This window comes from Opisthocomus hoazin, chromosome 8 (assembly GCF_030867145.1).
Source record: "Opisthocomus hoazin isolate bOpiHoa1 chromosome 8, bOpiHoa1.hap1, whole genome shotgun sequence".
In the NCBI taxonomy this organism is placed as follows: Eukaryota; Metazoa; Chordata; class Aves; order Opisthocomiformes; family Opisthocomidae; genus Opisthocomus; species Opisthocomus hoazin.
The window spans coordinates 67,611,675-67,635,509 of NC_134421.1; the positions used below are offsets into that span (position 1 = coordinate 67,611,675).

General features: G+C 38.1%; 1 protein-coding gene across 1 annotated transcript in view; it reads left to right on the plus strand.

Moving 5' to 3' along the window:
- The window catches only part of UPF2 (UPF2 regulator of nonsense mediated mRNA decay), a 73,212-nt gene that overhangs the window by 24,295 nt on the left and 25,082 nt on the right, over window positions 1-23,835 (plus strand). The window contains exons 9-15 of the mRNA XM_075427623.1: window positions 6,015-6,123; window positions 7,397-7,510; window positions 8,690-8,806; window positions 14,576-14,761; window positions 15,294-15,497; window positions 16,139-16,414; window positions 18,225-18,408. Of these exons, the coding sequence (XP_075283738.1) occupies window positions 6,015-6,123; window positions 7,397-7,510; window positions 8,690-8,806; window positions 14,576-14,761; window positions 15,294-15,497; window positions 16,139-16,414; window positions 18,225-18,408 (1,190 nt within the window). The remainder of the gene's footprint in view (window positions 1-6,014; window positions 6,124-7,396; window positions 7,511-8,689; window positions 8,807-14,575; window positions 14,762-15,293; window positions 15,498-16,138; window positions 16,415-18,224; window positions 18,409-23,835) is intronic.

Sequence of the window (23,835 nt, forward strand, 5' to 3'; positions counted from 1 at the left end):
TGAGCCTGGCCTCTTCTGTCCGTGTGTATCTGTCCATGTAGAGTTCTCCTATTTCTTCTTGTCTCTTTGAATAAGAGAGGTCCCCACACTTAACAGGAAGAGCCTTGCTTACAAAAAATTATTGCAAATACCAAAATGAAAATGTTAAATTAAATGGGAGAATAATGTATTTCTCTGCTCCCTGGTGAACTTGTACCTTGAACAGGTACAACTTAAATAGGCGGAGTTATGAAGGAGTCACTTTTCTTGCTCCACCTTACCCTATTTGTCCTGAGAGGTTGTTCTGATGCTGCTTCTAGTTTCAAATGTTTCATCATCATGTTGGATTTCCTGTTACAGTTCACACCACTTTGATTCCATTCCCTTTTAGAACTGGGGTGAAAAAACAAGATTTGTGTCGCCATTTTGTCTCAAGACTTGTGTAGACTACTGCTTTGAATAAATAGGCTTTGGTATTTTGTTTTTCTTACTTTTAATCACTTACTAGTTGCAGTATGTTTGCAACCTTAATTCTAGACTATTTCTACATCCCATCTGTAATAAGCATCTGCTGTGCTAATAACCCTATTCTGTATATAAACCAATGGTTGATTTGCTGACCATTAACCTGACGCTACGTTGATACTAGTTTTGCAATTAGAAGTAGACATAATCTTTCATTCTCTCATGTATTCTTTTCTCTAAAAATTGTGGTTTTGACACCTCAGTCTTTGGAGACTTGATAGAGGCCTGACTGTACTTGAAATATGAATTACTGATAGAGGAGGCAGACAGTTGAATATCTTCTGTGTTAGACGTAACAAGGTGCTCTTCCAGCCCAAGTTTATCATGTAAAGGAAATAACATTTCTGTTTATCAGCCTGCTGGTAATCATGAAATGCATCAAAACACGATGTGAGAAGAACTTTTTTCTCACAACCTAGAACTGCCACAGCAATGTAAAGCAGCAGGATGACTTAGACTTTTTTTTCCACCTCTACCATAATAGAGAATTATTTCTTACAATTACATGTCTGTTTGCCAGATGGGAGTGGGTTGCTGGCTGGTCTGTGAACACGCAGTAACATCTGTACCACTGCCCTGTATTTCTTCCCAGTGATGTAGATTCCAGATTGCTTAAATTGATCATTAACTCTTGGAACCTTTTTGAAGGTACATGATTTTCTTTGCATAATCCACTGAAGTGTACTAGATGATAATGACCTGAAGGAACCTGTTGACATTGTGCACAGCAAAAGAGGTAGTTTCAAACAAGAACAAGATGGTGTCTTGTAAATTCAGTAGTGTGGTTTCATAGATACCATGAAAACAAAAGCTGAATTCCTAGTGTATTGTGGTATTAAAAAAAGAGATGTGTCTTTGATCAGGCTGTACTAGGAACACAGTAAGTTGCCAGAAATGTATATAGTCTTCACATTGCCACTGATTTGTTGTCTTCCAATGGTAGTTCCGTTATGCTACTAATTTTTTAAAAAAATAAAAATAGTTTTAAAAAGATATCTTTTTCTGTAGGAACTCAGTAGACTAGTATAGATGGTGTGGTTGGCTCAAGGAGCTGCTGTCTGAGACAATTCTGTTCTCTAATAGTGGGAGCTAATACTGAAGCAAATGGCTCAGCTGATCACTGTTCTTTAATTACAAATATCAACTATTCTTAATATTGAGAAACAGCTTCCAATTATAAGATCTCAAGTTCAGATGTACGTATTATGTATCTGCCTGTTCTTTTGCCTGCGTTAGTGATGCCCCTCTCTGGGCTACTAAGCAGGAGAAACGGGATGCTGACTGAGCTTCTTGTTCTGAACCACAAACAGTTGCAATGAAAATGCCAGCTGAATTGCCCGTAGATGCAGGCGATTTTAAGGGCAATCTATCCTAATATTTGTTAGCTTTAGTACTGCAGTTGGTAAAAGAGTAGTTCTGCTTTCTGTCTTGAAATCAACACTTAAAATCCTTGTGGAAAAGCTCTAGGTGTGTATGTGGCACACAATATTAACAGTTGCTATAAAATGCTACAAATTCATTTAGAAAGCTACTTAACACGCTGCTTCAAAGCTTTGCATACTATTAACAATGTTATATATTGTATACTGTTAACAATGTTTTTACTTTCTGTATCTCATCACTGAGCCATAATAATATGTCTTTACCTTCTGTTATTGTTGTTGCGTACTAGTTTTTATTAATTCCAGGATTTTCTGCAGTATTCCTCCAGGATGCCATGGGATAAGAAAGCTTGCTGTGGTTATGTTCTTGAGGAGTTTTTTTTTGTTTGTTTGTTTGTTTTTTTTTGTTTGTTTGTTTTTGTTTTTTGGTTTTTTTTTTTTTTGTGTGTGTGAAACGTTCAGAGAAACAGTGTCCTTGTAGGATGTAGCTAAACCAGTGTATTTTCCAGAAGTATTTAGTCTCCATGCATATCAGGTAATGATCTAAGTGTAGCTATTGCGTTGGCAGCCATAATAAGATATTTCAATAACAGAATAAGTTCTGCTTCTTCTCTTGAGAGATCAGTTTTAGGAAATGTGCAGGCACAACAATTTTACCAAGAAAGTACGAAAATGGTTTTGTGTTTGAGGAGTAAAGCAGACACTGTAAAGTCAAAGCCATAATGCAGTGTTGCCAGGGAGCTTTCTTGTTCCCACTAGAGTTGGACAGATTGGGACAAATGCAGGATTCTTTAAGACAGAAAACTGAATTTGACAAAAAAGGGCAGTGTTTCCTCAACTATAGGTTAGTGTTAGAATACAAAATCACTGCACTGGTCTGATGAATGCTTATGAATGGATCGCATTTACGTTTCAGCTGCAATGTGAATCTCGAACCCAACAGAACAGAAAGCCTTTTAAAAAGATGTTTTAAGTGCTGGTATACAAGCGGCCCAATTTAAAACTGAATACTAGCCTTTTAATTCAGGACTATATAGTTTGCACAAAGGTGGCAATGCAGTGATTTAACCCATACTGCTCGCAGCTTTAGGACATTTATGTGTAATTCTTTGCTATCTAACGGAATTATCTTCCTGTGCCAATACACATAATTATTTATGTTTAATTGCATGATTTGGTTGAATTTTTTTCAAGTTCAAAATGAGAAGTTTAAAATAAGTGTAAAGACTGGGCTTTTAGGACTTAAATTCTAAATAAAGCTGGGCAAATGGTAAACATTAAATAGGGGCTGTTGTGGTTTCTGATTTTTTTTTCTTTCTGCTTCGTATCCTGAGAATCCTCAATAGTGGGGTCCTTTTTGTTCAATTGAACTTGACTTATCAGTGTTTTAGTGGCCTCTGTCATTTAAGGATAAGATCAAGGGATGTGCTTGAGATAAGGACTTTATGCCACAGCTAATAAACAAAAGCAAAACCTGCTTATCTGATAGCATGAAAATTCCACAGCACCACTCTCTTCCCACTGAGTAGTGTGGGTGGCAGTTTGTACCTGTTCGGGCCCTGTGAATATGCTGCATTTATCTGGGTTATGATTGTGCTTGTGAGGCAGGAGTTCTTGATCTGGTCCTTCATTCAATAAGCCATCTTTCTGATAGAATCCCAGTTAATAGATGTACAAAATGCCCCCTTTACTCTTTCTCGATGTAAAATTTTGGATGCACTTACTCTAGAGAGATTGCAATTAGGACTTTGAGCAAAGCCCATTTTTTGTTTTTTTAAAAATTATCTAGCATTTGAAATTCCACAAAAAAAGTCAACGTGATCCAGAGATCCGGAGTTGACTAAATTGCAGTGCAAGGTATGTGGTCAAAATGACAGTGGTCAGACATAGTGGTTTTTTACTGTGGTAGTTTATATTCAAGGTGCTCACCACAGGCTCCAGAGAGTAAAGTGACTCATCGCCGATGCTAGATCTTGCTTCATAATATAGAAGAGCAGGAAGAGAAAGCAATACTGTGGATTTTGTGGGTTTTTTAGTTAATGTCTGACCACCTTCTCAAGAAAAAGAAATACTTTTGGAGAAAACATAACTACCTAGGTTTTAGCCTTAATGTAGGTACCAGTAGATGGCACCACTGATACTGCAATCTCTCCACTTCTGAATGCTTGTTTTTGTCTCCCCTGTGAGAGAGGGAATGGATTCAATCTCTGATTGCCAATTTCACAGTAATTACCTAAGGCTTTTCCTTATTACATTTCACCCATTTAGAAATACCCAGCCTTAGTATTCTTCCCCATGAAGAAACCTTTTGTGCTCTGGGAGGGAATAACAACAGTATGCCCTAAGACTTTAATTTCCCCCCAGGTATGTTCAGTTTACAGAGATGAAATTATTAGATCTCAGCAGGCAGGTACTTGTTTAGACCGGAATAAAACTTTCTGCCGTTTGTCTTAAAACAGATGCCATACAGCAATCCCTTCGTTTAAAACACACCCCCTCAATTCAGCTAAATTCCTTTTTTAGTTTAACTTGGGTATTTGTGTGTGAAGTAATGAGACTTTTACTCCTTCTCTGAGAGTTAATGACTAAATGCTTAATAACATCATAGTAATTTGCTGTGGCTGGTCATCCTTGACTGTGTGTTCCAGCGAGCTTGAAAAATATATATACTGCTTCAGTTACTGATTAACAAAAGAGAATAAAAACTGTTAAATAGGTAACTGGGATACCTGCAATGTTTCACCAGGAGTTTTATGTATTATCTGCTTAGCTATGCCTATTTCAGGTAGTATATTCTGATGTTTCTAGTCTACAATTTAAATACATAATTATCCCTCTATCCCTCATTTTCTGTGAGTGGATAGTAAAGATCTTGGAAATTTGCTCTAATGTCGTAGCAGTACAAAGGAGAAGGGAGGCAGTTGTGTGTGCTTGGTTCGGGGGTTTTTGTCTTGATGTTCTTCCAGTTGTACTTTGTGCCAAGGTGAGCTCTGTGTATTGACTGTGCTTTTAGATTTTCTTCAGCAGCATCTTTTTTCCTCTTTTTTTTTTTCTGTTCCCTAGTAGTAGCAAAAACCTTAATGCTTCATGAAGTGTAAGCTTAAGATCCATTAAGATCCATTTTTCCCTTACAAGCAATTTCTCCCTTGAAGCATGCAAATTTAAGATGTTTCTCTCTACTTAGAACAGTAGGCTTGTTCTACAGTTCATCTGTTTACAGCATTAACTTATGTTCTGAAAATAAAACAAAAATACTTTCTTTAGCTTGTTAAATGGTATTATGAGGCCTCAGAGTGCAGTTGGTTTCTCTGCATTTAAGTGTTACACGCACATTTATGCAAAGCAGCTGTGTTACAGTCTGTGTCCTGTTGCACAATGCCACAAACCAGGGTCAAGGGCATTTATCGCATTTTTACAACCAGAGAGTCTTTGATGGAAAGAAACAAAGTACAAACTAAGGAAAAAACAAATTGCCCTCCAAAATTCCCAAAGGGAAATATGCAATACTATGAAATGGGTATGAAGACGTATAATCAATGAAAGAGCAAAGAAAATAGGGAGAGTTCTGTAGAGAATTTTGAAAATTACCACTTGTGGGAGTACTAGCTGAGTTTTGGGGAAAAGGGTTGCCAGATCACATCTGCTGAGCTTTGTTTTGTGTAATAACACTATTAGATTCATTTAAAAGTTTGGTGCCTTAAAAATAAAGGTGTACTTACCATCCTGCTTATGTCTGCTGCCACTGTTCAAAAAAAAAAAAGGCAATAAGGAATGGAGTTGTCTGTAAGATTTTTTCAGTTTGTGTGTTGAGAGGGATCTGAATTTTCTCTCTGGTAATTTCTTAAAGATGGAATTCAGTTGTTAAGGTGGTGTTTGGCATTTCACCTAAGGCAATGGTTTTGAAAGGAAATAAACTATGAAGGATTCCAATAGGATGTGGTAGTATACCTCTTGTTATTTTGACATGAAATTGCAATCTGAAGCATAGAATTGCATGTACATAGTTCTATCAGGATATGCACATTTGTTTTTTTCACAAGGAAAATGGTACCCATACCTGCAGACATAAATACATTTTTGTCCATAACATAAATTAGTTGTCTGTTTTATCATCTCCTTTGTTTGCAGGTTGGATTTGCTACCGTTTTATGCAAGGCTGGTGGCCACATTGCATCCCTGTATGTCGGATGTAGCGGAGGATCTTTGTTCCATGCTGAAAGGGGATTTCAGGTTTCATGTATGTTTTGTTGGTTTAGGTTTTCACATTCCAATTAACCAGTCTGATTATTGTCATGTTTTGGAGAAAAAACAATGTTTAATATTAATGTAGATGCTAGTTCTAAAAATTAGTGACTCAGTTTAGAATATTTTTGTCATCTGAGTGGATTTGTTCTAGAATACTAGACTGGTATGTTTAAAAACTTGCATGTATATATGCAGACATATATGATAGGTTGTACTGTTTGTAGTGTTATCCGTAATTTCTGGTTTTAAACAGTGATTAAAATGAACTGTGTAAGAGTTACAACAAAAGTTGCAAAAAATAGAAGCTGTGTTCCACCTGTGTGTTGAGTTTTCTGTTAATTAATAACTTACATTTTGAAGTCAGAGGTGACCTATTCTAACAATAGATCCCCACTACAAGATTACTGTTGTAATATAGTGGTTACCATTGTAGTGTAGTGCTTGATTCTAAAAAATTATGTTTTACTATCTTCATCAACCAAAATTTTCTGTGCCTCACAAATGTATTTTTTCAACGTTGTTGCTTTCACCTTTTTCTAAATTTTGTAATAGAATTGGTTACGGTGCACAGTGATGACTCCTTCACTGTTTCCTGAATTGTACGGCACGGATTTCAAATATTTTTTTTCCTGGTGTCATCTCTATAAATGTGTGTGAATTACTCAGTCTTACTAAAGTCTTAACTATCTGAAGATAACTGTTGTCAGAAAAAGTTATTTCTGTTGTGGAGAAATACTGTTTTCTATTTTGCTGAACATGATTATGTTTAAAAATAGAGATAGGTTTGTACTTTGTCAGTAAAATTATGCTGCATGTCAGTGATTTTTAAAAGGGGGGGAAAAAAAGTCTGCATTTTATTAAGCCTGACTAGGAAAAGCTGTAAATATTTACTGTTTCCTTAGGAACTATACTAGGGTCCTATTCATACAGAGACTACTTACTGATTCTGAAAATATAGAATATAGAATTCTTAATCATTCTTCACCATAGCAAAATGGGGGTGGCCAGGTTACAACTGTAGATATATTAGAGGACTTGGGGTTTTTTGGGGGGAGGGGGAGAGAAATTCGAAAGCTTCTGAAGAAATGAGGTTGTAGAGAGTCTTTTAGGAGACCCAGGCATAGGTGAAGATAGAGCATAAGGAACCAAACAAGTATCAAACCCTTTTGAACCCCCAAGCTTATTAAACACATTTAGGTGAAAGTAATTTAAGAGGGAGAAGTATTTTTGAGAGCCTAAAAATGAATAATTTTTTCTTTTTTTAGGTAAGAAAGAAGGACCAGATCAACATTGAAACAAAGAATAAAACTGTGAGGTTTATTGGTGAGCTTACCAAGTTTAAGATGTTCTCCAAAAATGATACTCTCCACTGTTTAAAGGTTGGTGTTGGGATAGTCCTGTGCTCCTGTATGTGCTGATAGTGAATCCCCATCCTGTTCCCCTGCGTATATCTATTGCTGATGTGACCCATTAATTCATTGCATATGGTATTTTGAAGCCCAGTGTCTGTTGCTCCTGTCTGTGAGCAAGGTTCTATAGCCATTCTAGAAGCTAGAATGTTTTAATTTTGTGATGGTAGGAATACATTAATATAAACTTCCACTTTTGGACATAAACAAATTGCTAGTAATTTTCTTTGTAAAGCAATGGTGGACACTGCTACTTATTCATCTGCTATGTATTGCAAAACTGGAAGTGAGCTTTTCTATTCATTATGTTGATTTCAATTAATGTTTTTACAGAGAAAATATCAATAAGGGGGAGGGATTAGAGGCAGAAAGCTGTTCAGTGATGGAAGGAGAGGCTTATATGCCGTCTTAGTAGATGCTTTTGTTTGTTGAGGAGCAAAGTGAATCTTTGGAGACCGTTAATCTCTGGGCATATTATCTCAGTTTGCATGCTGATAATTGTTCAGACTTATCTTTGATGTCAAGTCCCAAATTAAAAATGGATTTTAAAAAATAAAAGTGCCTTTTAGAAAAGGTGATTGAAGACTCACATAGGATCACTTCCTCTAGGAATAGTTCTTCTTCATTGACTCGTTAGGTATCAAAACTGAATTCTTAAAAAATTATACTCACTAATCATTTTTCTTCCCTGGTCTGTAAAATACTGTAAAATGCAAAGCTCTATTAATTTTTAGTTAATGCTTAACTTAAACAATACAATTTGAGGTTATTGTGTCCTTGTACGGCATTATTTGATGGTTTTCCAGTCTAGCAGCAGGAATTTTAAAGCAGATGCGACTGACTTGGAAGGGGCATGGGAGATATTATAGTGTTTGTTTTAATATTGTAGTCTGTTTATGCTGGGCTTAGGAAGCATCCTGTTTTTCAGCTCCTGGAGCCTAAATTTGGGTTCTAGACTGTTCTTAAGTTTATGGTGAGATGAATATTTTGGTTTTTGTTGATGTGTGATAGGTGAAATCAATTTGCATTTTTTTGTTAAAGAAAATAGAACACCACAGTAGTGTAAAGTCTGAGACATATAACTTACTGTTTTCTGCAGTTAAGAAAGATGTTTAACATGCTGTGTTTTTATATAAATACATACACTAGATGCTTCTGTCAGACTTCTCTCATCACCATATTGAAATGGCATGTACTCTGCTGGAAACCTGTGGAAGATTCCTCTTTAGATCACCAGAATCTCACTTAAGAACCAGTGTTCTTTTGGTAAGAGAAAACTTGTCTTACGGGAGAGGGTGTCATGTACTGCATTGAACTGAAATCTTCTTTTATTTTCTGGCTTTGATGTGGTGTGACCATAATGATTATTGAGACTAGTATTCTAGTATTTTAATTGTTGGTTACAATGTTCAAGCACTAGTAGGTGAGAACTATCTTCCCTGAGTGCTCAAAATAAAACTTAATGAAAAGATTCTTGATTTTTTTTTTTTTTTTTTTTTTTTTTTTTTTTTTTTTTTAATAAAAACAGAGACAAGTATGGGAGGAGAATGAGTCAGTTTTCCTGATGTCTTGCCTCCTGGTTGTGGAATGGGGTTGAGATGAACTGGTGTTACATAGGTTCAGGTCCTAGGCTGCTTAATGCTATCAGCTTTTGTTAGTAGTCCGATAGACTTGTATCATCTTGCTACTTACAGCTTGTACAGTGTTGTCTCAGCTCTGGGATTGCACCTCCTGTGAGAATAGCTTTCTGAAACTATTATGGAGAACTCCAGTTGACCAAGAAGTCTATTTATGACTTAAATGTAAATAAATAATTAAATTTCTAAAGAAAAAAGCTATTGCTTTTGAACTACAAATAATTCAGAGAGGGGGCAGAAACAGGGTGAGGTTGAAAGAATATAATAGCTGTACCTGAACGTGCCTGAGATACTATTTGAGGGAAAAAATGATAGTGAATAGAATCAGAGATGAGAGGGTATTTCAACTGGAGGTGAAAACAATTGTGAAAGAGGTGGCTTCTGTGCCCTGCATAACTATGTGAGGTTCTAAATTTGAAGAACAAATTTATGAAGACACTCGAGGAAGGGGTTTTAGAAGCAGAGATTGGTAATTAAGGTAAAAGTAGAAATTATATCCAAAAGTCTAGGTGAGTACTGGCAAAGATTTTAAATTAAGAAGGATTAGCTTTGGGTCTTTTAGTATATGAATTTGAGCCCTGAATAATGCGTTTATTGGCTTGAGAAGCAATCTTAGAACTCTGTCCAAGGCAAAAAGCTGAATCAAATATGGTTGGAGAAGTCCTCCAAAGACACCAGTGATAGGAAATGGCATTAAATTAAAAGCAGCTTAAGTGAATACAGACCGATTAATAGACCACCTTATTGTATTAGAAGTGTGACTTGATGTGTTAATGTTCCCTTCAAATCCGTGTGCTGCAGGAAGAATATAGATGTGTGTGTCTGCAGTAAAGAATGTAGTTTCTGTGTTTGGGGGAGAACGTGGACATAGTTTGCCCTTCTGGAAGGGAGTGGTTTAAGTGTTTGGAATCTCTAGAGATGTAGATCTTAAGCTGTGAAATATCACTGTCTCATCTCTTTATCTCCTTTCTTATCAAAGCACAGGCTTACATTTAACAGGTCTTTCTTTTGAATCTACAGCCTCCCTTCTCATTCTTTAGAGTTAATGGAGGAGCAGTTGTTGCATACTGGGGTATATTGCTGTACAAATTCTTTTCCACAAAATGCTGTTTCTTTCTGAACCTCTCTGAATGTCATAGTATTTTTTCTGGTGGTGTAGTCACAAGAGGAAAGCGATGGACTAATTAACTGCAAGTTCTTGGCTCATGCTTTTTGTTGCAGAGTGCTTTTTATCTTGAAGGGTTTGAATCTTGCAATTTTGTAAACATTTGCCAGCTGATGTGTTTTACTGTCAGATATATTCCTTTCCATAATCCAGTGTTTTTCCCCTGAAAATGCTGCTCTATTATCTCTAAAAGACCCTTTACTCATTGTTACCATTTAGTAGTTAAGAAAAATTTAGAAGTCAGGAAAAATGAAATACCTTTCCCAGAGTTAATTTCTGTAACTGACTGCTTTTAGTCTTACTCACTAGAAAAGTGCTGGTTGTTAGCTGGATTTCTGAAATTGACTGGATGAACGCTAAACATGACTCAGCTCTGTGAAGTGCAAGACAAACCGCAGACACTGTTTCAATAACCAAGGCTTAAAGCCTCACAAGGTTTCGATAAGTAGTCTTTTCTTATGTTTTGGAGAACCAGGACAAGATAGAGATGGCAAATAAGTTTGGAATATCTGTTGATTAAGATGTGAAATAGGCTAAATAGATTTATATTATAGAAGATGCAGCTATTAAGTTGATTGTAATGTTGCCCTATTGAAACTACAGAGATTAATTTTGACTTAAATAGTATTAGGCACATTGGGTCATAGTCTTATGGTACCAGTCAGTGTGAACTGTAGAAAAGATTACTCCCAAAGCAATTTAATTAGGATCTTGTGGTAAAAAAGCTACGTAAATGTAAAGCTGTTCTTATCAATTATTCTTATGGGTAGAATTAAGGCCTGTTGATCTTCCACGTAGTTATTAGTCTTAATCTTTACTGCTGACTATATTATGTGATAGAATGCCAAACAGGCTGCGTGTCTCCTGTTAAGGACAATATTCCTTTGTCCTGGTATGGAACAAAGGCATAGTTAAAATGGATTTTTTAATAATTACTTTTCCCATAATTACTTTTAAAGTGTTCTGTAAGAGTGCTGCAAACTTAGTGGCACCATGTGACTTATTCTAGAGAAACATTTAATGATCACATTCTGGTTTTTTGGAACTACTGTCATGTTTTGCAAATTATTTGAAGATTCTTCTTTTATGAAAGCAATGTTTATTTCTGTTAATCGTTCCTCTTGGCAAGTCTTTCAAATTCAATGTCCTTTATGTAATTTAAAATATTAACATAGAACTAACGGCTTTAGGATTGGTCTGTTGATAAATGGATGATTTGAATTGGGGCTTTGAAAAGATGATCAGCAGTATCTTGATCTGTGTTTTTGTAACGTTATCACATGAAAATGTCAAATTCTTGTGTTATGCTGTTTTGGTCTTAAGAGAATATTTGAAGTTTTGGTATTAAAAGCCTCTGATGCATTTGTAATTTTTTTACCGTAGACAATTGTATTAATTTGTCTTTTTAAGCTTTAAGGCAAGATCACTTTTGTTTATAAACGTATATAACTTAAGCTACACCATGGCTCATTTCTCAGGGTGACTCCTTTTACAGATGGTGTTGAAACTGTGGGAGAACATTGTACAGACAGAGGCTGTGACAAAGTAACTGTAGGTAGAATGAGACTGTGTTAATTCACTGGAACAACAGTGTGCTTTCAAGAAATTTAAAATGCTGGTTTTGAACTGTAGCAGGGCAGAGCAGTGTATGCAGTAAAGGGAAGGAGGAGCTGAACAGTTTCACTGGCTTATTACAGTCTGATAATTTAAATGTCAGTCATGCTGAAAGGTTTTGCAGAATTGCATTTTTTTTTTGTGTGCGGCTTTGCAAACATTAATTCTACTTCTTATGACGCAAATTGTTGTTATGGGGTGGGGAGGGAGGGACAAGATGGTTAACCAGAGGAACATCTCTTAATTCTGACCAGATTTTAATTTGAAATTGATCTGAAATATATGCTATGTGCAGAGAGGTTTTGTTACTCAGCAAGGAGAAAGAAACATGCTTTTACTGGTTTTAACATGGACTTTTTGATGTTGTGACCTCCTTTTGTCAAAGGAAAACTTCAAACCTGATCTTCAAATGTAGTGCTTTACCTTTGTAGTTTTTCATTATAGCCTAGTAAAATGAGGACCCGAAGTAGTTAATTAGTGTAAAGTGCTGTAGATGGCAGATCTTGCTTTTTTCTTCTGAAATATGTCAATGTTTTTGTTGTTGTAGGCAGTGTATGGTTATGTTTTCTCATTCCTGCCTGTTGATCTGACTTGATACCTGAAATTAAAAACGACTGAAACACACACAGTTGCTTAAAATGGTGATGACTTTTAGTAGAGATTAAGACTAATACCATCCACTTCAAATACATGCTTGGGATTGCTCAAAAAAATGATACAGTGACTTTGAGACTTGGGGTAGTGCATATTGTCTCTTCTGGGAAGAAACGTTTCAATTATAACCTGTTATTTCCTGTATATTGTGCAACTTTCTGTAACAGGAGAATGTACAAATTATGTAGTTATGGGGTTTTTTGAAATTTTATTTGCAAGCCCTTCTGCCACTTTCTCTGTTACACTTTACTTTGCCCTACTTCACTTTTCAGTTTATAGTAAAACATGATAAGTATCATTAAAGCAGCAAAGATGTGTTTTCTCCTGATGCATCTGGAAAAGGTGAAACATTTACAAAGGTAATATTGACACATATGACGCAGTAAGGTTTTGGAACTTCCAGTTGTACGTGTGCTTACCCCACATAAAACAATTTATGTACTCAATTGTTAGAAGTGCTGTGCGTCTTTTAAGCGCCTGCAGGAAATTTGCTATTACTTGACAGAAATTTCCCATTTGGAAAGGAAGTGTCTCAGTTAGGGAATCAAAGAGGAGGCCATTTCTGTTATGGAAAAGGTGAAAAACGAAATGCCTGAGGGTTGGTGTCACATTGAGACCTTTCTGGCAATAGATGCATACAATCTAGGAGGAAAACTATGTTATCTTTTGGGTTGCTATGTTACCAAAAACTCCTCTTCCTCCTTGGGTTAGCAGCTGAAACTCAATGTTAAGGAGCTGTTTGAGTATGTTCACCTTTCAGTTGAACTTAACCACTGCCTTGTGAAAGAAACTTTAAATTATTGAAGTTCAGTGGAAAGACCACCAACATGAAAAACTGTGCTTCATCACGAGTGAGCAAAGAAGGTTTAAACTCTTTTCATTAGTTTACTGGACTGCATGAATGTGTATATTAACATTTGTGTGTGGTGATAAAACCGTACTTAGATGTTAGTTTTGTTTATCTGTTTGATGCTGTGAATTGACATGTAGCCAACCTCTATTAACTAATAAAGCCTAAACCAGTGAAATTTATTTTCCTGTTGAACCACCTTAGAGTGATTCAGAATATATGGGATCATATGATGTACATAAAAATCTAATGCAACTTACAGAATTACACACATATATATATACACACAGATGCATGTGAAAGAATCATTTTACATTGGAATTAAGCTCATCCTCATCTTTAACTGTCAGCAGTTAAAAGAACTGCTACTTTTGTTCTTGTTCTGAACTTTTAGATGCACAAAATTGTTAAAACCCACAAAATAAATCTTAAAGTACATATCCAAAATGAAGTATGGAGTATCCAGTGAGGAAAATTAGGACAACTCTGACAATTAAGCACAGTAATTAGTGTTGATGTAGTAACCTTTAACTTGTCGGATTTTTTGCTGAAATACGCTTTTATGGTAGGTACTGTTTTCCTTGCAGTCTCTCCTGCTTGAGTAAACAGCAACTATGGAGCATGTAATAGGAAAAATGCTGTTGCCTGAACCAATGAAAATTCATTTGAAACCATCAATATAACCTTTCTGGAGTGTCACACACTGATTCAAAATGTAGATTGCCACTTCTGTGATGATTCACTATGGTTGTGTGAAGAAATCAGTATTTCAGCTGCTTTATTTAACTAAAATCATGTTTTGAATAGAGTGGCTAATCATCTTATTAAGTATTTATCTAGACATTTAGATTTCAAGTTAAACTTTAAATAACTTCTCTGAAACCTTTTTTCATAGTGAACCATTATAAAAATAGGAGTTGTGAAGAAAAATGACATTGGAAATTGCAACTTGGAATCATATATATGCTTTGTCCTTTCTTCTCTCCACCCAAGCTTGTAACTTATTTTTCTGTAACCTTTCATGTTTCCTCTATCCCAAACATAACTGTAAAAGCCTGTGGCTTGAAAATGTAGGATGTCAACATCTTTAATGGATTGTTTGCATTTATTTCCAGGAACAAATGATGAGAAAAAAACAAGCAATGCATCTTGATGCACGCTATGTTACAATGGTAGAAAATGCTTATTACTACTGTAATCCCCCTCCAGCTGAAAAAACTGTGAAGAAAAAACGTCCTCCTTTGCAGGAATATATTCGTAAGCTTCTTTACAAGGATCTCTCCAAGGTCACCACAGAGAAGGTAAATCCTTTTGAAATCTTTAATACAGATTTTTGGTGGAAGTGATGCAGTACTAACTTTTGAAGGATTTGGGAGGGTTATAATTTTTTTTTAATTGCAAGGAGGAGGGATTGTTTTTGTATCCCTGATTGTAAGATAATTTCTATGCGTTACAATAAAAGAAATGAAACTCCAGTCATGGACCTGCATTCTCCACAGCATTAAATGCTGAACAAACAGAGAATGAAATAAGAATCTTTGTGCTAAATATCTGGTGTTTGGAGTAAGAGACAAAATACTACAGTTAAATACAGACTCTAAGAGCAAGGAACAGATTTGGACAGCTTGATTAGTAGCTAAGGACAGCAGTCGAATTACACATGTAAAGTTTTCCTTAGCTACTGCAGATCTGGAGGATGCTTGAAAAAGAGAATGAGGTTGCTTGCAGATACTTACAGGGATTTCATCACAACTGTGAGAGACGGGGGATGACAGTGAGTATCGTGATATTTTGCCTGCCAGATTGTTGAGCTTGTCTTAAAATTTGGTTTAGGTCCTGAGACAGATGCGCAAGCTGCCTTGGCAGGATGCGGAAGTAAAAGACTATGTTATATGCTGTATGATCAACATCTGGAATGTGAAATATAATAGTATTCACTGTGTAGCCAACCTCTTAGCAGGGTTGGTCCTTTACCAGGAAGATGTCGGAATTCATGTTGTGGATGGAGTGCTAGAGGATATTCGACTAGGAATGGAGGTAAACAATGAACATTCTCATTATGCAGTACTGATCTACTTGTATTGAAAGGAAAACAGTAACATAATCGTGCTTAAAGAAAAGAATCTTTGGATTCTGGATTTTTGTCTGACTTTTCTACCTCAGTTGTTTGTCTTTACATCTAGGTTATTTAAATATTAAAAAATCAGTCCACCCCCCAAAAAAAACCCCAGCAAAGTGCAGAGATAACTAGGGCAGTTGTTTTTTGCCTGCCTTGTTATAGTAAGGGCATACAATTTATTCTTTCACAGCGTAGTCAGATTTATGCAACTTCAAGGAACTTTGGAGATTAGTCCATGTTTTGGTAGATGTTATGACTACAAGAATTCTCGGGCAATGAAAAATCGTCATAGATTTAAGAAAGAGTGTATGCTAAATGTATTTTAATTTTATAATAATTGCTAATTGACCAGCTTTCGTAACTACTTTGCTTATTTTTGTGTAATGTATGTAGCCTAAGTAACCATCTTTTCTTATATTATAAATAATTTGATCAATGTTTGTAATGCTTTTTTTAAAAAAACAAAAAACAAAACAAAAAAACCCCCAAAACACAGACCTTTTACAAAGATTCTATTGTGTCTGCATGATAAAGTGAATTTTTTTGTTTTTTAATAAAGGTTAACCAGCCAAAGTTTAACCAGCGGCGGATCAGCAGTGCCAAGTTTTTGGGGGAGCTTTACAATTATCGAATGGTGGAATCCGCTGTAATATTTCGAACTCTCTATTCTTTCACTTCATTTGGTGTGAACCCTGATGGTAGTCCTAGTCCACTGGACCCTCCAGAGCATCTTTTCAGAATCAGACTAGTCTGTACAATCCTCGATACCTGTGGGCAGTATTTTGACAGAGGATCCAGCAAACGAAAACTTGATTGCTTCCTTGTATACTTTCAGGTATTACAAACTAAATTTTATTTAGTTCTGTAGATGTTTTTAACAGGCTAGTGTAGGTCAGTCTATGTTACGTATTTCTCTGAATGTTCTCTACCACTACAATTTTTCGAATGCTCTGTCTAGCAGCTCTTTTACTTTAAAGTGATGTTCAGTTATATGTGGATGTTACTGATGTTCCAGCAAACTGCAGGACACTGAAGTAGCAGTTGATTCACTGAAGGTTTAGGTCTGCCCTTGAGGGGGGTCTCAGCAAGTGGAGAAATGGGCTGACAGTAACCTTGTGAATTCCAGCAATGGTAAGTATCAAGTCTTCCAGCTGGCATGGAATAGCTCCATGCAACAATACAGCCTGGCACCAACTACCTGGAAAGCAGCTTTGCGGGAATAGAGCTGGGACTCATGCACTCTATGAACATGACGTGAAGTTCTGCACCATTAGAGTGATGAAGACCAACAGCGTACTACATTGCGTTGGTAAGAGTGTAGCCAGTAGCTTGAGGAAAGTGATATTTTTTTTTTTTTTTTCTTTTTTCCTCTTCCCTGCTGCTTGGCACTTGTGAGGCCACATCTGGAGCACTGTTTCCAGTTCAAGGCTCCCTAGTAGATGAGAGGAGAGACATTAACAAACTGAGCTGAGTCCAGTGGAGGGTCACCAAAGTGATCAGAAAGCTCTCGCTTCTCAAGTTGTGGTTTACTCAGCTTGGAGAAGAGAATGCTAATTAGGTTGCTGTCAGCAGCTACTAGTGTTTGTAGAGAAGGAGGAGTCAGATACTTCTCAAGCATGCACAGTGGAAGGACAAGAAGTAATGGTCACAAGTTGCAACAAGTTCTGACTCAATAGATGTAACAAGGGAAAAGATTTCATAATGGGAAACACTGTTTAAACACTGGAATGAGTTCCTCTGAGAAAATGTGTAATTCCAGTCCACGGAGTTTGTGCTAAAACTCTTTGGACTTAATTTCTTTTTCTTTCTGCTTCTCTCTTTAAATTATACTAAGGCAAGGACATGAAAAAATAAAAATTAAGGTGATAACGACTTATTTCAGACCTTCAGGATGCATATCAGTCATCTGCATGAATGATGTTCAGAAGTACGGTACGGTCTGATTTTTAAACACAAAATAAACTTATCAGTGAAGAAGTTGTCTTATTTTTGTTACACCTTGCAGTTTCAATAAGCATTTCATTTGACCATGTCACCTCTTAAATAAAGATTCTGTTACTCATATTTCATTTTCACGTGAAATTTTTGCAACCCCGTTGTTCTCAGATCCTACTGTTAAGTTCATGTAAGATCAACTTTTTTTTTTTTTTTTTTTTTTGCAACTTTACTGTAAAGGCTATGTGCTAATTTTTTATAAAGTGAACTGGGTAAGTCACTTCATACTAGCTGCGTTCTTAAAACTTTTTGTGAGGTTTTCTCCCTTCTTCCCCTAATATGCCTTTGGGAAATTAATTTTTTTGAAAATACATGGAGGAAGGAGTTGAAAGCTAGATGATTTAATGCTTATCTCTCATAGAAAGAATCTATCCTTAGAAGACACTTTCAGTGCTTTTTTGTTCAGTCTTCATACTTCTGACAGTTGTTAGGATAAAAGGAGCATATTCTTGATGCTTGTGTTATCCAATGTTATCAAACAATGTGTAGCGATACCAAAATATCTAATAGTTGTATGACATAAGAGAGTAGTGATGTGAAATCTTTTGCGCTTTCTACTGTACAAACATGGCTAGGCATTACAAACTCATAAGTTAGATATTATATGAACTCTGGCACTTAAACTTTTATTTGAATATTTTGCATTCTAGCGGTATGTTTGGTGGAAAAAAAGTCTGGATGTTTGGACAAAAGACCACCCATTTCCGATAGACATAGACTATATGATCAGTGATACACTGGAACTGCTGAGACCAAAGATAAAGCTCTGCAATTCTCTGGAAGAAGCTATCAGACAAGTGCAAGACTTGGAACGAGAATTCTTAATAAAATTAGGTAAGAAAATACGCAAGGGAAATGAGGTCTTTTTAGCAATTCCTGTATTTCTTAAAATTATCTTTTGTATGGTGCTGATAGATAAATACTGTTATTCTCATGATATGATCTTTTTATTCTCACGATAGAAACTTTTTTGTAACTTCTTTGCATTTTTCTCATCACCATAGAGATGATATAGAATCTCCATAACTCTAAAGTGATTGAGTGGTTAAAAAAAAAAAAGGTCAATATTAATTCTATTAATAGAGTAGTATTTGGAGAGGGGGAGTGTGTGTGTGTATATTATGTGCAAATGATGAGGAAGAAAACTGAATTTCATCAGAAAAATTTAGGAAGCATGCTCTACAATAAAAAGCGAGGAGCATCTGCGGACTCAATTACTGCAGCCTCTTGGTTGGTAAGCGCTGATGGACACCAGCTTGGTCATTTTGGTAGAGTCATTGCTTGCAACTCTGTGTTTCTTCCCCCATTCTGGATTTGACTAAAGTTGCTGTGTCAAAGTAAGCATTAGTGTAAAGACTGCAATAAAACAGAAAATACGTTTTGCTTTTAGAACACTGTCAGATACTTTGAACCTTTATGCTCCCTTTGGAGTAATTTTGAATGGACTTTACATTACAGTAGAGGCCAGAGGATGATTTCCTTCTCAAGAATTAGATCTTTGGTTGGACTATTACTCTTTTTTTTTTCTTCTTAAAACGTATCTGTCAGCTAGATTGTGTGCTAGCTTGTAGTTCCTGCTGAGATTACAGTGATGTATATTTATAAATCTTGCTATGTTAAAAATCAGTTGATTTCAGGAGAAAAAAGTTGGGCTTGCAGCACAGCTCAGCTGACAAAGTACTGGTTAGTGTGTATCTAAAACTATCATCATGGTAACCTTTAAACCTTAGTATGTATCAGTTCTTACTAATTATTGGATACAACTCTGCTGATTTTTTGTTAAATGGTGGTGTTTCCTAATCTTCCATTTTTACTTGAAGACAAGCTTGTTCAAGAACATCTTTTATATGTAAATTTTACACTTTTTGTTAATTAGGGTCTTAATAGCACTTCATCTAGTTAGACGAGTTCAATTTTTAAGAATAATCCTTTAATCCAGTAGGATGAGTATGTGTAATTGCCAGGTAAAGTGTAACTTGTTTTAGGAGGAATTTATTTTTTTAACATGCTGTTCATTTAATTGACATGCCTTAAAATTACATATGTAGTAACTGAAATGCAGATAAAAATTTCCTTATGATATGATCTAAATTACTACCTTTTATGGTCTCAGAAACCCAGAAGTAGTTCATAGAATCATAGAATGCTTTGGGTTGGAAGGGACCTTTAGAGGTCATCTAGCTCAGCCTCCCTGCAGTGAGAAGGGACATCTTCAACTAGACCAGGTTGCTGAGAGCCCCATCCAACCTGGCCTGGAATGTTTCTAGGGATGGGGTATCAACCACTTCTCTGGGCGACCTGTGCCAGTGTTTCACCACCCGTGTCATAAAAAATTTCTTCCTTATATCCAGTCTAAATCTGCCCTCCTTTAGCCTAAAACCATTACTCCTTGTCCTGCCACAACAGGCCTTGCTAAAAATACTTTCTGCATCTTTCCTGTAGGCCCCCTTGAAGTACTGCCAGGCTGCAACAAGGTCTCCCCGCAGCCTTCTCTAGGCTGAACAGCCCCAACTCTTTCAGCCTTTCTTCATAGCAGAGGTGCTCCAGCCCTCTGACCATTTTTGTGGCCTTCTCTGTCCCTGCCCCAACAGCTCCAAGTCTGTCATGTCCTGAGGGACTCCTGGGTGGGGGGGTGTCTCACCAGAGTGGAGCAGAGGGGCAGAATCCCCTGCCTTTACCTGCTGGCCACACTGCTGGGGCTGCAGCCCAGGATACGGTTGGCCTTCTGGGCTGCAAGCGCACATTGCTGGGTCGTGTCCAACTTTTCATCTACCTGTACCCCTAAGTCCTTCTCCTTAGGACTGCACTCAAGCCCTTCATCCTGTAGCCTGTATTGATAGCAGGGGTTGCCCTGACCTAGGTGCAGGACCTTGCATTTGGCTTTGTTTAACCTCATGAGGTTCACACAGGCGCATTTCTCGAGCTCGTCCAGGTCCCTCTGGATGGCATCCCATCCCTCAGGCATGTTGACCACACTGCTCAGCTTGGTGTCATTGGCAAACTTGCTAAGGGTGCACTCAGTCTCGCTGTCTGTGTCATTGATGGAAATACTAAACAGTACTGGTCCCAGTACAGACCCCTGAGGGACACCACTTACCACTGGTGTCCATTTGGACATTGAGCTGTTGACTGCTACCCTCTGGCTGTGACCTTCCAGCCAATTCCTTATCCACTGAACAGTCCACCTATCAAATCCGTATCTCCCCAATTTAGGGAGAAGGATGTTGTGAGGGACTGTGTTGAAGGCTTTACAGAAGTCCAGATAGATCACATCCGTAGCTCTTCCCTTGTCCACTGATGTAGTGACTCCATTGTAGAAGGCCACTAGGTTGGTCAGGCAGGACTTGCCCTTGGTGCAGCCATGCTGGCTGTCTCAAATCACCTCCCTGTCCCCCACATGCCTTAGCATAGCTTCTAGGAGGACCCGTTCCATGATCTTCCCAGGCACAGAGGTGAGGCTGACAAGTCGGTAGTTCCCAGGGTCCTCCTTCCTACCCTTTTTAAAAATGGGCACCATGTTTCCCTTCTTCCAGTCACCAGGGACTTCCCCTGACTGCCATGACCTTTCAGATATCATGGGGAGTGGCTTGGCAATGACATCAGCTAATTCCCGCAGGACTCTGGGATTCATCTCGTCAGGTCCTATGGACTTATGTATGTTCAGGTTCCTCGGGTGGTCCTGAACCTGATCTTCCCTTACCGTGGGAGGGGCTTTGCCCCCTGTTCCCCATCTTGCGGTCCATCAGCTGGGGAGGGTCAAGGAGAGAGGTTGCCAGGGAAGACTGAAGCAAAAAAGTTGTCAAGTACCTCAGCCTTCTCCTTGTCTGTTGATAGGAGGTCACCATTCTTGCTCATCACGGGGAGGGGGGGAGGTGCGCTTTCTTTAACCTTCCTTTTCTGACTGACATAGCTGTAGAAGCCCTGCTTGTTGTTCTTTGCATCCCTTGCCAAGTTCAGCTCCAGCCATGCCTTGGCCCTCCTGAACCTCTCCCTACACAACTGGGCAGCGTCGCCGTACTCTTCCCAGGGTACCTGTCCCTGCATCTGCTGCCTGTGCAGTTCCCTCGTGCCCTTTAGTGTGACCAGCAGGTCTCGACTCAGCCATGCTGATGTCTTCCCTTCCTTGCCTGAGTTCTTACACCTGGGGACCGAGAGCTCCTCTGCTCTATGGAAAGCGCCTTTAAAGATCTTCCAGCTCTGTTCTGCTCCCCTGTCCCTGAGGGCTGTTTCCCAGGGGGTCCTACTGACTGACTCCTTGGAGAGCTGACAGTTGGCTTTCCTAAAATTTAGGGTCCTGACTGTACTCCTCACCTTTCCCATATCCCTCAGAACTGTGAACTCCACCAGTGCATGATCACTGCAGCCCAGGCTGCTCCAGTCTTGACGTCACCGATGAGCTCACTTGCATTGGTGACCATCAGGTCCAGTATTGCATCCCCTGGGGTGGGGCTGTCTATTCCCTGGATCAAGAAGTTGTCCTTGGTGCACTCCAGGAGTCTCCTGGATTGCCCGCAGCTCGCTGTGCTGCTTTCCGTGCAGATCTTGGAGTGGTTGAAGTCCCCCAGCAGGACGAGAGCCTGCGAGTGCGAAGCCTCCTGGAGCTGGAGGAAGAAGGCTTCGTCAGTAGGCTCCCCTTGACTGGACAGCCTCGGGTAGACACCAAATGCAAGGTTCCCTTTGTTGCCTCGGTCAATTCTACAAATTTACAGCCAGCTATGTAATACTTGTTTGAAAGATGCCCAGCACTTTCTTCCTACAAATCGTAGGAACTTCTGTTCTCTGGATCACCCCCGCTATAGCATTTGGATTTGGTGTAGTTAAGGGGCAGATACATAGTCACTGAATGTGAGCAAGTGTTGGAGAAGATATTGTTGTGTGTGTTGTGGCATGAGTGAAGCCCATCAACAGTACAGCCTTTACAGTAGGGGGTTGTGTCATGGCATCCTCCCCACCAAGTGTGTTGCTTTTCTTCGTATTGGTATTACTTGCTCGCTGTTAAACATCAGTAAGGGTGGGATGGTTCCCAGTCCTCCTGTTAGGACTGTTTGAAGGTGGTCTCAGGGAGGTTGTCTTCTGCGTTTCTGATCTTTGAAAGTTATGACGATAGGTGCAAGCATGTCTGAAGAAAATGAGTTATTTAATACTTTAGCAAAAGCTCTAGTAAAACTGCAGTTCTTGATCAGTTCCTCAGCCCACGGACAATAACACTGAGAAGGTATTGTGCTAAAGACCGTGACGTGCTTTGCTCTTTGTCAGCCCGAAGTGTAATTCTAGGCAGAACAGTGGGGTGGCTTGTTGCCTGCAGACCTTGTGCTGGGGAATGACTGTTGGTTCCTGAGCTGCTCCGGTGATTTTGTACTGGTGAGAGTATAGAGTGATTCAAAAGAAACTCTTGCGTAATTGCAGAGCAGCACATATTTTGAAGAGCATACTTTTTACAGCTATGGGTAAAAAAAGAATACTTTAAACCTCTGGACTATGAAGGAAGAAGCGTGTGTGCACATGTGTGTTCACATGGAACCAAAATCCTTGGTAACTAGTGTACAGCCTTCTGTACCATTAATTTTATTTCCGATTTTTGTCAAATTTAACCATGGCTCTAGAAAGTCACTTATTCCTAAAGCTGATCTTTGATCTTAGTCAATTTTTTGTAGAGACCTGGCTATGTGTGTCTGCATATTGCATCTCTTGAAGGCATCTGGAGATGGAGAGAAAAAAATAAATCTGATATGCCCCAAAGCACTTGTCTGTTCAGAATCTAGACTTCTGCTTAAGAATTGCCTACCACTGCATTTGTTCTTTGCATGTGGCAGAGAACAAACAAAGAGTGCCATGAGCGCAGAATTGAGGTGTTCATGTGCTGTCCAAAAAACTTTACGCTGACGGCTGACCTGAAATGTGGTTGGCATAATGTCAAAATATGAACGACAGACTGCACAGTGACTGTATTGAGTCCTTAGTAAAATCTTGGACATATTACTGGCTTAGATCTGCTGTGTTGCAGAAGGCTGGCATCAGCATCACTTTCTGGTAGCTCAAACCGCAGTCCTCTGGAGGATTAAGTGGCTTTGTAAATTATTGAAAAAAATAAAAAGAATGTGTGAGAACAATAGCATGTGCTGAAAGTATGTTCTTTTTTTGCATTGGATGACTTAATTTTTGCCATAGCTAATCTCTAAAAACAGATTTTCATTTTTTCCTGAATCAGAAGCATGCTTAGTTCTTAAATATTTTGTCTGGGAACAATTCTGAAATCTACAT